General features: G+C 40.6%; 1 protein-coding gene across 2 annotated transcripts in view; it reads left to right on the top strand.

Moving 5' to 3' along the window:
• STON2 (stonin 2) overlaps window positions 1–13,798 on the top strand; it is a 144,538-nt gene extending 130,740 nt beyond the window's left edge. For both annotated transcript variants that reach the window (XM_063088494.1, XM_063088493.1), the window contains 3 exons: window positions 1,568–3,406; window positions 8,768–8,970; window positions 10,556–13,798. In XM_063088494.1, the coding sequence (XP_062944564.1) occupies window positions 1,568–3,406; window positions 8,768–8,970; window positions 10,556–10,639 (2,126 nt within the window). In that variant the 3' untranslated portion in view covers window positions 10,640–13,798. The remainder of the gene's footprint in view (window positions 1–1,567; window positions 3,407–8,767; window positions 8,971–10,555) is intronic.
• Window positions 13,799–14,372: the final 574 nt, after the last annotated feature.

Below are 14,372 nucleotides of genomic sequence, written 5' to 3'. Positions count from 1 at the left end.
AATTATGTGTGGCATTGCTGATTTTGTATGGTTGGATGTGACATGCATGAAAGTTTAGTGAGGCAGTCAGAAAACTCAACCATTTGAGTATCTATTTCTCTTTGGTTCCAAATGACTGGCAGTTGATACCATGGGTGAGATGGTGACAGAGATCCCCATACACAATCCTCCAGAGACATATAGAAAGAAAAGCTACTCCAATGCAAAGTTTCTTTTCTCACTCATTCAATCAACAAACCTGTACTGAGTATCTACTACATGCCAGACATTTGTTGTCTGTGCCGTTCCTTCATCAGAATCCATTCCTGCTTGCTAAAAGTCTCATTTTCCCGTCCCTTCCTACAGCCCCAGCAGACACACGGGATCCTTATGCTACTGAAAAGGTATAGATCTTTGCCTCATCAAAACTCAGGTCCTGTATCTCCTTTGAAAGCCTGCTAGGGTGGAGTTTTATTTGTAATAACCTTTACATCCTAAAATAAACTCGAAGATGGCAAAGTATTTTAGAGAAAAAAGAAGAGATTATATCATGAGCATTTTCTTACGCTACTGAATACTTGTAAACGTTTTAATTGCTGGTTATTCCATCGTGTGCTTCGGTTTCTTAACATTCACCCAATTGTTGGATGTTTAAAATCTTTCCCTATTATAAATATAATAACATGGACATCTCTGTTCTTCAGACTTGGTTTGGAAATAAATTGTGATTTATTTCTTTAGGGTGGAACTACTAAGTCATTGTTTATGAACATTTGTAAGACGTTAATATAAACTGCCTTAATATAAATTGCCACACCTCTTTTCACAGCATTTGTAGCAACTTACAGTCTCATTAAGGGTTTATTTAATGTTCTTATGGCATCCTCATCCTCATTAAGTACTAAAAACTTTTAAAATCTTCACTGATTTTTTTGTTTAATTTGCATTTTTATAACTGCTAGTGAGATTGGATATTTTTCACATGCTTATTAGACATTTTTAGTTTCTCTTTCATGAGTTTTCTGTTTATGTCCTTTGCCCATATTTCTATTGGGGTTTTTATATTTTTCTTATTCACTTACATGAATTTTTAAGGATGTTAACATTTTGTCTTTAATATCAGGTGATCATATTTGAGCTAAAATCCCTCCAAGTATGTTATTCTACAGAAGATAATTTTTTTTTCAATGAGATCAGCTTATATCATTTTATTTAGGAGGTAGTTTTCAATGTTTAAAAATTAAAAATACACTCCCCGGAGCTAAGTGCAGAAAACACCTAGTCTGTAAAATGAAGAAAGAGTATGTAGAATTAAATTGCAAGGGACCTTGGTCCTACCAGGCAGTGCTTTGTATTGATATAGCCATTATATTCTTACTGCATCTAAGGAGACAGCCCCTTTGGTGTGCTCATTACAAAATTATGAGATTTGTGCCCAGACTAAGCACTTGAGACAGGTAATGAGCTGCTTTGGGATTTACTGGCTTCCACATAAAATTCTAATAATCCCTCATTCCCATCCCTCAGTTCCCCATACCTCTAGAGGCCCTGAATGGCAGCCCCTCATATGTGCTTCTTTTCCTTTTAGATAATTCTTCCTCGCCCCAGGAGGATGAAGAGATAGAGATGGAGGCCATCAGCTGGCAGGCCAGCAGTCCTGCCATGAATGGGCACCCTGCCCCTCCAGTGACCTCTGCTCGTTTCCCCAGCTGGGTCACTTTTGATGACAATGAAGTCAGTGGCCCTTTGCCACCAATCACTTCTCCTCTGAAGCCAAATACACCACCTATTGCATCTGTGACACCAGAGGCACCTTATAACTCAACTGGGTCATTTAAGAAGAGGGACCGTCCCAGGAGCACTTTGATGAACTTCTCCAAAGTTCAGAAGCTGGACATTTCCTCCTTAAACCGTCCACCTTCTGTAACCGAGGCTCCACCTTGGAGGGCAACCAATCCTTTCCTGAATGAGACTCTACAAGATGTACAGCCCTCCCCTATCAACCCTTTCAGTGCTTTCTTTGAGGAGCAAGAGAGGCGTTCCCAAAACAGTTCCATTTCCAGTACCACAGGCAAAAGCCAAAGAGATTCCCTCATTGTCATTTACCAGGATGCCATCAGTTTTGATGATTCAAGCAAAAACCAGTCACACTCTGATGCTGTTGAAAAACTCAAACAACTCCAAATTGATGATCCTGATCACTTTGGCAGTGCCATACTACCCGATGATGACCCAATAGCCTGGATGGAACTAGATGCTCACCTGCCTGGGTCAGCACCGTCCCCACCCAGGGATGGGTGGCCAATGATGCTGAGGATCCCAGAGAAGAAAAACATCATGTCCTCTAGGCACTGGGGACCAATCTACATCAAACTGACAGACAGTGGTTACCTGCAGCTGTATTATGAGCAGGGCCTAGAAAAACCATTCCGTGAGTTCAAGCTGGAAATCTGCCATGAGATTTCAGAACCCCGACTCCAAAACTACGATGAGAATGGCAGGATCCACAGCTTGCGGATAGACCGTGTCACCTACAAGGAGAAGAAGAAATACCAGCCCAAACTTGCTGTGACTCACACAGCAGAGAGGGAACAAGTGATTAAGCTGGGCACCACCAATTATGATGATTTCCTCAGCTTCATCCGTGCAGTTCAAGACCATCTCATGTATCTGCCAGTGTCATCAATGGACTTGAGCACAGTTGGCTTGAACTACCTTGAAGAGGAGATTACGGTGGATGTCAGAGATGAATTCTCTGGCATTCTGAGCAAAGGAGACAACCAAATTCTCCAGCACCATGTCTTGACACGGATCCACATCCTGAGTTTCCTCTCTGGGCTAGCAGAGTGCCGCTTGGGCCTCAATGATGTCCTCGTCAAAGGGAACGAAGTAGTTTCACGGCAGGACATCATGCCCACCACCACCACAAAGTGGATCAGGCTCCACGAGTGCCATTTTCATGGGTGTGTGGATGAGGAGGTGTTCAGCAGCTCCCGGGTTATTCTGTTCAACCCTTTGGATGCATGCCGGTTTGAGCTCATGCGGTTCAGGACAGTGTTTGCTGAGAAGACCTTGCCTTTCACGCTCAGGACAGCAGCAAGCATCAACGGAGCCGAGGTGGAGGTGCAGAGCTGGCTGAGGATGTCAACAGGCTTCTCCTCTAACCGTGACCCCCTCACTCAGGTTCCCTGTGAGAATGTGATGGTCCGTTACCCTGTGCCCAGTGAGTGGGTGAAAAACTTCCGCAGGGAAAGTGTCCTGGGGGAAAAGTCTTTGAAAGCCAAAGTGAACCGGGGGGCAAGCTTTGGGTCAACTAGTGTCTCTGGCTCTGAGCCTGTCATGAGAGTAACTCTGGGAACTGCCAAGTATGAGCATGCCTTCAACTCCATCGTGTGGAGGATAAACCGACTGCCCGACAAAAACTCAGGTAGGCAGTGGTTTCTCTTCTCCGAAAGCAACCATGTGGTTGCGAAAGAGCTTGGATCAGAGTTCCATATCCCATTCCTATATAAAGTGCTCGTTTTTGTTATGTGGGGGGAATGATGATAGAGGGAGAGGGGACCAAAAAGTAAAATATGTGAGCAAAGTAAGTAATGAACATAGTTCACTCCATTTTTTCACCCCCTTATCACACATCTTCCATAAAACTGTGTATTATTCTTCTTAGCTGAGCTGCTAAGCAGTTTATCAGGGACTCATTAAAGTATTAACTGTGGTGCTGCAAGTGGTCCATTTCCAGATCCTAGAAGGCTTCTGGGTTCTGAAGAGGTATTGTTGTAACCATGCCCTGGATGTGGGTATAAGCGTCGGTTTATGGCCAATCATATGTGCAGTACACGTGAGAAGTTAGATTTATGACTCCAACCCCTCTGTGCAAAGCATTTCAGTCATAACATCTTAAGCTCAGGGTTTGGCTCTAAAACTTGGGGATGGGATAGAAATGGCCTCCAATCAGACTGAAGATCCAGCCAGGACCCAGAGGTCCAACATGCCCAAAATTCTATCAGACAAAAAGTAAAGGAAGGAATGTTTGATTTAAACAAACAGAAAAAGTGTACCAGCCATAGCTGGCCTGCTTACAGCTATCAGGGATGCTTTTGTGTGAGTGAGCCGAGAAAGCACTTACTTTCCTCTTGGGTCTAGTGAGATTTAATGAAACAACAAAACACGGGAGTGATCAAACCTGCTCTAATAGTCTTATTTCTTAGAGTGAGTCCGGGTGACCCCGAAGGCAGGCAACAAGCCCATGATCCTGTGAGCTGTTAACCCACTTCTTTTCTTGTTCATAGTACGTTATGCCCATCTGTTAACAAAAGTGCACATGCTAACTGAGCAAAAAGAATGAGGCCTGGAAAAACTCCTGATTGAAATGTCTTTCTCATGCGGCTGTCCTTTTTTCTATTCTCACTATTTAGTCGTAACAGTGTGTTCCGAGTCTTCCTCGCCCGCCCTGCATGTGAAGTGGCTATGTTATCATATCCTAAATGTAATAAGATGTGATAGCAAGAAGCAGTACAATCTGGTCAACTCCCCAGGCAGTCCTGGGAGTGGCACACAGCAGGGCGTTCTGTGTCAGACACTGGGTATAGTGGTGCAAACTGAAGAGACAATCGGACCTCTGTGCGGGAGGCTGGATTTGCTACCCCCTATTTCTAAACTGACAGAATTTTAAAAAGAGTCTTCCTCTCTGTGCTCGTTTATTTCTTTCCCCTGAAATCAGCACTGTGTTCCCCTGTGATTTCTACCTCAGTCATGGGGCCCATCTGCCTTGACAGAGGAAAGGAAAAACCCTGAGTTCTCCTCTGGCCCAGAAGCCCTCTGGAAGGGAAAACTGTGGAATTCCTGGATTTTCAGGCTAGGAAGGATCTTGGGGATAACTAAGCCAAACCTCTTCAATCTACAGATAAGAAAATTAAGGCCCAGGAAGTGATGTGACTCATCTGAAGTCACACAGCCACGTCCAGGGGTCTTTTCTCAACACCATAGCTGCCTCTTAGTAGATGAAACCAAATAGACACAAACTTGAAATAATTTCCACTATGAGAACAGAGATTTGCAGTTTTCCCAGTATATACAAACATATCTTGTTTGTTTCAAAGTGATTTCTCTCAAATATTTAAAAGTACAGTATGAGCAACAAAGACTGACTGATTACCTTAAGCAAAAACAAAAACAAATTAAAAAAAGGAAAGAAAGAAATTGTTGGATGGCTGTAGCAGAGAGCTGAAGGAATGTTGAACAAGCAGACTTGGGAAAGGACAGCACCTGAGGACAAATCATCACAAAGCGTCTTCTATCCTTGTGCCACTTGGCCTAAGAGTTGAGGGGAGGGCAGTGCATTTTGACTGACATGACCACTGAGATGACATGCAGCGCTAGGGAAGATTATTTCTCAAAGGGAGAGAGAGAAAAAGACTGCTACCCAAAGAAAGGAAGAATGGACATGAGTCAGGGAAAAAAAGAATAGGTCTTCAGCAAATGCTTTCTTTAATGCTTCCCAGCAGAAAGTGATCAGGAGGCTCAAGGCCAAGTAAATGCTGCTTATATATTACCTATATATTTCCAGATTACTGGAACCTCATTTGTGGAAGATTTTTAAAATACGGGACAGCATATGAGTATTTAGGGATGTTTCTTACTTAAACCCCTACCCGCCATTACTGCTTTTGCTTGTCATGATTATATATTTTTAGTAGTAGAACCCTGAAAAGAAGCTTCTTGTGCTGCTTCTGGCCAATGGTATATTTCTGTACCAGTTCAAGAAACTGATAATACCCTTTTCTGGAAACTTGAAATGTACAGGATCTGAATTCCAGCCAGAATGCAAGTTTTTACTTGTTGCTGGTTTTCACTGTGCCCAGCTCCAGCCTACCCCCTCCCCCCGTCTAGCCTTCCACCCCCTCCATCAGAGAATTGATAATGGTGTATTAGGAATAGCCCTTTTCTGAGTTATTTTGTCTAGAAATTCAGACAGCTTTGGGAACGTGCCTTTGACAGGTTGTCATAATCCTCATACCTATATTTACAGTGAAGGAAGCTGGGACCCTGCTGAGGTCAAAAGGCCCGGAGGAGGGTTAGGAGGCCTGAACCTCTCCTTGCCCATTCTGGCCTGCAGTGGCCCTGCCTCCCCAGGCCCCAGAAGACAGGGTGGTCAGACCATAGGCAGTGTGGGCAAGCAGGTCACCACCCTGGCTTTGCTGGCATCCCAGGTCTGCAGCCACAGCAGGCTGTTCCCAGTCCCCGCCACCAAGACATTAGGTAGCCGCCTTTGAATTCCCACGACTTCTGCCAGCAGGGCCCAGCCCAGCCAGCATATGGGCAGCTCCCCTCTCTGAGCTCTCCAAGGACCTCTGCCACTGTAATTTCAAGGGTTTTTCTTAGTCTTAAGAGGCACTGGAACAAGTCCTGCTGCTTCCACAGATCATCCAACAGCAAATAATATATTGTCCTGCATAGGCAGCTTTCTTTGCTGGAATTCCAGTTCTCATTAGACTAGGTAAAGAGAAAACAATCCCAATATGATTATCCTTTAATGGAAAATAAAAATCTGAATTTTAATGTTAAATTTTCTCAGCTTCATCAAGGAAGATGACATAATGTGTGGGCTTATTTACTTCATTACCATGAATTAAACCAACCATATCAGCTTTCAAAGTTGCATTTCCCTAACTGTCCACCTGCCCTACACACCAAACAGTTGATGGTGGGAATCTAGGAAAGAATGTTGCTTTCAGAATTTGCTGTGAATACGCTTGGTGGAGCAAGAGGAGGGAGAGTTTTATAGAAAGAAATGATTTCTCAGTATTCCAACTATGTGCAAATGAAGGTAATTAGATAAAAACCGTCGTTCAAATTGCTATTGAATTAAACTAAGACTCTTCTATATACTTTGTGAGATCTAATTCCATAGCACAATACTGAGAAGAATTTAGGATGTAGTTTGGAGTCGGTGTCACATTTGTGTTTTGTTTCCAGCTCTACCACCTGATGGCTGTGTGACCTCAGGCGATTTACTTAGCCCCTCTAAGAGAAACCTAATTTTTCTCATCTATAAAACAGGGTTATTAATCCTAGCTCGTTCAGAATGAAATTAGATAATGCTTTTAAGTGTTTAGCACAGTATCTGGCCTATAATAAATGCCCAATAAATGAGAGCTATGTAATTACATCTGTGGTACACATTTTTTTAAAAATTGAATTTATTTTCAAATAATGTAATTTTTACTATTTTATATATATATATAATTTAAATTCCTTTCTTAAAAACCAGTGTAAATTTTTCAATTAATTTCCCAAAGTATTATTTAGAGATAGCCATTGAAGTATGTTACATTTGTGAAACAAGAGCAAAACAAATATTTCACTCTGCAGTGTTTTCCTTGGAGAGAGGGTGTATGTATCCTCTCTCTCTGAAATTGAAAAGTCCTGCCCAGACCAATAAAGAAAATTGGAATTGTTCATTTGGGGAAAATGGGATATCTAAGGGGCTATTTCAGATGCATAATTAAGTCAAAGCCATTTCTTGTTTCTCCATCGCCAGTTGCTATATGTGGGTTCCAAAGGCTTACTCCCTTCTCTGGACCCTGTCACCCTGCAAACCGAGGTTTGGGGACCCTGAGGTTATGATTCAGACAAAGTGGTTAAGGACAATCTGGAGTCAGTCTAATGGGTTCAGTTCTTAGCTCTGCAACTTTCTAGCTACGACCGTAGGCAGTTCACTACAGCCTTAGTTTCCTTGTCTTGTGAATGAAGATGATATGATGACCTCAAGGAATTGTTATGAAGATTAAGAGAATCTGGGTAAAATATTTAGCATAGTACCGGGCTCAGGTGCTTAACAAACCCATTTAATCTATGTCAGATGAATGAAAATGATGCTTCAATGATTATAGTCACAGAATTAAACTCTCTTTTTCCTCAAAAATCTAATAACAATTCTCAAATGTGAAAATAAAACCCTAAGTTGGCCACCCAAGTACAGTAGAATTATCCATACATTTATAGAATTAAAGAGCAGCAAGGGACTATGCTTGGCATTGTCCAGCCCACTCTTTCTACCTCTCCATCTGCCCGACCCCCCACCCCCAGCCTCTCCACCCCAATCTCTCCACTTTACAATCATGAATTGAAATTGAGGCCTGGAGAGAACAAAGGACTTGGGTGCAGGATCTCTGTCATTTAGTAGGAGAGCTGGAAATCAAACCCAGGTGCTCTGTTAGGTGGGTGTTCTGTCCAGTGTACCATTTGCTGCCCTAATACATGGGTGCTGTTTATAAGGTCTTTGTCATTTACAAATATCATTCGCCCCCCAAAAAACAAGCCAAATGCATTTTTGAAAATAGGAAATGCTATTAAGAAAATTTAATTCATATTCAAAGGAAAACAGTGATTTTGCTTCAGGTGGCTGTCACCGATGTTTTTATTAGGCGCTAAGTGCTGATCCTTTATTCCATTCTTCCAATCTACAGCCCTTATTTCTTAGTATTTGTGCTGCATTCACATATCACCCTGACCTGAGCAGACAGAATGACCCATTTCTCAGGCCTTGGGTTCTATTTCTAGGATACCAGCCTGCTGTAATCAGATGGTGTTACACATATCAAAGGGTCTGAGGCACACACAGTGTGACTGCTGCTGAGACAAAGACTCTGCTTGGTGTTGGACCCTCTAAAAGCCTGCCGCGTGCCAAGCCTGCAGGCCTCCTTTGTTATTGAGGTGGCTCCTTTGGCCTCTTCTTCCACTTCCTCCACCCAAAAAACCTGATCTCTGGATTCATTGTCTTTTATAGCTTCTGGTCACCCACACTGTTTCTTCTGCCACCTTGAACTTGGCTCTGACCGGGAAGTGCCTTCCAGATTTGCCAATCACGTGAATGTCGAGTTCAGCATGCCCACAACTTCTGCCTCCAAAGCCGCTGTACGATCCATCTCTGTGGAAGACAAGACTGATGTCAGGAAGTGGGTCAATTATTCTGCACACTACAGCTACCAGGTAGCCTCGGGAGGCATCTGGCTTTGCTTCCAAGTCCATTTGTTCACCTCACTTCCCTCCCCACTCTTACTCCTTTTAGCAATGCTTACCATGGGTGCAAGGTATTCTCTTACCGCCTTAGAGGAGGTTCACTGTCCACAGCTGTAGATGAGTCTGTTGTGATTTAAATTAATAATCTCTCTTGTGGGCAAGAGGAAGGTTGGAAAAAAAGAGGCTCATTAAAGAGGAGAATATAATTACTTTCTGTCATCATGAACAACAACAACAAAAAGTAATGGGATAAAGGGATTATTATTATTATTCATTTGTAATAGAATTGCAAATGTTGCAGAGTAGTGAACTTGGAAGCAGAGGGGAGTATCAGGAAAGTGCTAACCCAAAGCTTAAATTACAGCTACAGGAGTTGATGAAGTGGATCTGAACAAAGTTAGGACACATGTAACCTGGTCAATGGGCTGTAATAGTACACAGCTCAAAAGCCATGTAATAGTAATGGGATCAGGGCTGTGGAAGGAGTAATCAGAGATGAAGTTTTCTGATATAAATAGAAAGTGTTAATATCCTAAAGAATTAGAAATTCAATGGGAGAAGATTAAATATCAAAGACTGAAAAGGAGGGTTGTTGAAGGATTTTGCAAAGTGGCTTGATAATTTTCTATTCATAATAACAATCTGAGATTTATATGGTGATTATTCCTCTAAATGTTTCCTTATTTTTGTGGTCTAAAACATTTAACTACTAAAAGGAACAAATACTCCATCTTGTGGCCAGGAAAAAAATAGCACTTCCCTCAAACATGACCCTTGTCAACTGTTGTCTTGAACTATTACCCTCTAAGTCAAGCATTGTAAGATCCAGAGTGTTGCCAAGCAGAGCAGCCTTAATTATAAAATTCCTGAGCTTGAAGAGTTCCCTGCCTGACTTGTCAAAGACTTCAGTTAAGGTATATCACTTTCAAGGCAAGATTAATTTATTAATCCCTTTATAATTATAGATACTATATTTTTTGCAGAAAATACAGTAGAACTATAAACACTCTGATACTTATCAGTTTGAAGGCTTTTTAAAGAGATAACGTATTGGAGGAATATAAACAATCAGTTACAGACTTTGAAGAAGTATTCATTTGATAAACCTTTGACAGTTGCCTACTATATGCTTACATTATTGTATAAAACAGTGAACAAGATCCTGCCCCTTTCCTAGGGAGCCTATGGTATAGTGGAGCCAGACAAGAGTAAAAGGTACAGTGCAAATAATCACAGGGGAAGCACCTAAGTCTACTTAATGAGTCAAGAATAGCATCACAGAGGTGACCTTTAAGCAACTGTGCAAGTCAAAGAATAAGAATTTTCCACACGGACCATGAGGGAAAGGGAATTCCAGACCAAGGAAAGAACATGTGCAAACTGAGAATCATGATATACTCAGGGTCAGTAGCTCCAGTGTGGCCAAAGCCCAAAACATTAGCAAAATTACATGGAATCTCAAAAAACCTACTGGAGTATTCTCTTTGGTTTATTTATTGGTTTGCATGGTTTTCTCTTTTTTCTGATAATTATCTCCAACTTCTATTCTTGGCAGGTGGAAATTGAGCAAAAAAAGAGTTTGAAGCCAGACTTTGAAGGAGATGAAATGGAAAATCCTAAGGAGTGTGGAGTACAGTGACAAAGCTCTACAGCAAGGGACCCAAGAGTCATGTTAGGGTGTCTTTCTGAATAGCTGAAGTTCAAGTCGATACCTGCTGTGGTCACTCCATGTTGGGAACAGTGTATCAGACCTTCCTGTTTGCAGTTACCTGTATTTTAACAGGAACCCCTGAGGTGGTTGCTTTGAAGAGGCTCCTTGGCTGTGATCATGCCTGAAGCATGTGGTTCGCCTGACTTTTGGAACTTATTGTATAATTAAGCCTCCTTGTCTCGTCTCTGCTTATTTCACAGCACTGGTATGTGGTTTGTTGTGACAAGAAAAGAACCTCCCACATCAGTGCTGGTACAATTTTCTTCTGATGTTCATCTGTCACTCACATGAGTTTCTGATAAAGGCAGTCTTGAGAAGGTAATTAAGAAATCACTTCTGTCACTCCCTCTGGAAAAGGTTCAGAAAAGGTGCAAAACAAATTTCCTTTTGGGGTCTACTAGACCTTTTATACATAACTCCATTCTTTAAATATTAACACTATGCAACAGAAGTTTTTGAGATGTTTCCCTCCTGGTTCTAGATTGCTTAGGGTGAAACATTTTTTCCATTTCTCTAAGGTTTCAGTTGCAGGATTTACTACTATCCTGAGTTACAAAAGACAATGGAAAAAGGCACAAGATTCTTTTTTATTCTGTGCTTGGACCTACATTCTGCAAAAGAGTGGCTATTGAAGGGAAAGTAAAATTGAATTTGTTTTTCTTCATTCTGGGGAAAAGAGACATTAAATGTAAGATTATATTCAGTTTGGGAGAAAGCTTCAATCACAGTGAATTCCCAAATTCACACTGAAAAATACAGGCCATTTCTGATTCCTGAAGCAAATAGATATATATATATACACATATATATCCTATATCTCAGGCACTTGTCAGGGGCATTTGGGAGCTCTTTTTATACCTCATAGCTAATAGACAGTTTCATGTCTCTTTATCTCAAACTTTATAGTAAATTTAAGCTGAAGAGATCATTTTAAAAGCTGTTTTAAAACTGAGCTAGCATGTGCTTTTCCCTAAAATTCAGAGTTTGATAATCACGTATTGTAATAGATCGAAAGGCAGAAGACTCCTCTAGATATGGGGGAAAGCCATATTTTTCTAATGTTAGGAACATTGAATCCTGATTCCAAAGAGTCAAGACACTCAATATTCTTTTCTTTATCCATTCCCTATTTGTACCCTGGTGTTTTCTCCTATGAAGAACAGAGTGAGGGGACAGAAAGCACACTTTTCCAGATTTGTAGGTGATGTAGAAATAGACAATATCTCCAGTTTTTGGCTGAGAGATTCAAGATCAATATATTCAATGAACATTCATTGAATTCTAACTATGTACTGAAACTAGGATATCGAAATCATTAGGATATTTTAAAATATCTGAACAAAGGACTGAAACAAAAAGGATGAAACTGAATAGGTATTAATAAGAAACCCTATATTCTGGGTTTTTAAAATGCAAACCTGTAGGTATATAGAGTGGAGCGTGCATATGTGTGTGTTTGTGGATGTGTGTGTTTACATGTATGTGTTGATAGGAAAGGTGGCGGGAAGACACCATTTCACAGCAGTTCATGTAGAACTGTTTTAGGGAAATGGGAGTTCAGTTTTGAATCAGGAGTATATTATGGCTATTCACAAAGCTAATGCATTCAACTCACATTAGTAGAAGTTCAGTGAGCCCTACATGCTCTGTTCGTCAGTTAATATCTGGATGGAGGGTTGGGTTCAATTATGGGTACCATATTTTAAGAGAGACATTAATAAATTGATTGTGTCCACAGGCAGGTAACCAGGGTTGTGAAGGGTCTGATTATATAAGGAACAGGGGAAGGGAGTGCAGAGAAGGAGGTTATAATATACTAGCTGCCTTGAAATTTCTGTTGAGCTATAAAGAGAGGAATTGGATTTATTCTGTGTAGCTTCCGAGGGCAAAAATTAGGAACAAAGAGCAACTTTTCAGATGGCAGTTTGAATTTTCTTATAAGAGTTGTTCTAAAGAGGAATGAACTCAAGTAGTAAAATTTCCTGTTGCTGCAAATACCCAAAGGTTAAAATAACCATTTATCCCAGGTGCTATGAAAAGGACTCTTACATCAGATTGGGCTAGATGACTACTGAGATCCTTTCTAAATATACGTTTAGTCTCAATAGTAATAGGACTCTCTTAACTCCAGTTGTCTTTTCCTTCCTAAGTGGTTTTTCATGCTCCTTGAAATACAGCGCAGTCCCCTAAAGTCTTTGTCAAGGGATTCCACAGCATATCTCTTCCTGTTTTACTAAAGGCATCTGAGATTCCTCATAGAACATCCGGATGGGTTGGAGAGTTGGCAAGGTGAATGAAGGTTATGCCAGCACCTTCCTTACTCACCCATACTTAGCACCCTGTTGAGATCTCTACTTCACCTTGCTAGCATCACATTTGTGTTGCTGGTTGGATCTTATTTTCCCCACCTTGGTTAATTCTCACTGCCTTTGTGCTTTTATCTGGACTTTTTTTTTTTTTAAACCAAGAGTTGGGAATTTTCTTCTCCGCTATCTACATTCAGCGAGCAAATTTATTAATTTTTAAAAACCTACATCTTGATTTTATCAAATTTATTTTCCTACTACTGTAAGCTGATTATGAGTAGCATTTAGGGGTTTGGGAATATAAAACTATGTATTTTTAGACCTAGTGTTTCAGTAATAACCTACATAGAAAAACACAGTTGGGTAAATTGCCTTTTTGATGTGTAGAGTCTACGTTTGCCACTCTGAAACTGGATTTATTTTTTTTGTGTGTGTGGTTACGAGTAGTCCCTGTCTATGTAATCAATAATGTGAAAATATTAAAAGTGAATTCATTTTACCAACACATGGTATTACTAGGAGAACACAAATTAGATGTCACATGATATCAAGAGCCTGCATTATTGGCAGGGCTCATGATCCTTGAGAAAATTTTTTCATTTAAAATATTTCTTATTTGAAATGAGAGTAATTTCTATTCACATGTGATCCAGGAAGGCAAGGAACCTATTTTATTTCAGTATGTAGAACAACGTTTGGAATATGATAGTGTTCAGCCACCTTGCTGGTAAGGCAAACATATATTCATGAAATAAAGGAAAATTATTAGGTATTCAATAAATGTTTGCTGAAAGAATATTGACCCAGAGACTCTAAGGCTACTTGACCCTTAGTTTTCATCAAATACTCATATTAAAGCAAGCAAGCCTGCCTACTTCTGTTTCCTGGAGGACTTAAATAATTTTGCTTTCTTTTTTATTCCTGCCCCAAGAGTCAACTGATAATAACTGTCAGCCGTACTGGCCAGCCACCAAAAAATAATAACTGTTAGCACTTAAGCGTTGAATTTGAACTACAGTGTACTCTATTCATATTGAAAAACATTTTTGTGACCAAAGTTACAGTAGCACAAATGCTGCCCATAGTCAAGATTATTGACTCAGCTTTGTTCCTAGGAGTCAAACAGATCTGTGAGCCTGAGCCTTGCCCATTTTAATGGTCAATGGGAGAAGAAAGCATTTGATAGAGACCCAGCCAGTCTTGGTGTGCTAGGTCTTGTTTCCCCCAATGTGAACCACTGACCAATGTTACTGGGTATTTATTTTGTCACCATAGTAGGATGGAAGTCTGAGATAGATAGTAAGGCTGAAACTCATAAGATGAAATCATGATTTTAGAGCTGATTTATAATTCAT

The sequence above is a fragment of the Cynocephalus volans genome, chromosome 3 (genome assembly GCF_027409185.1).
Source record: "Cynocephalus volans isolate mCynVol1 chromosome 3, mCynVol1.pri, whole genome shotgun sequence".
NCBI lineage: Eukaryota > Metazoa > Chordata > Mammalia > Dermoptera > Cynocephalidae > Cynocephalus > Cynocephalus volans.
This window is presented reverse-complemented; position numbering and strand designations above follow the sequence as displayed.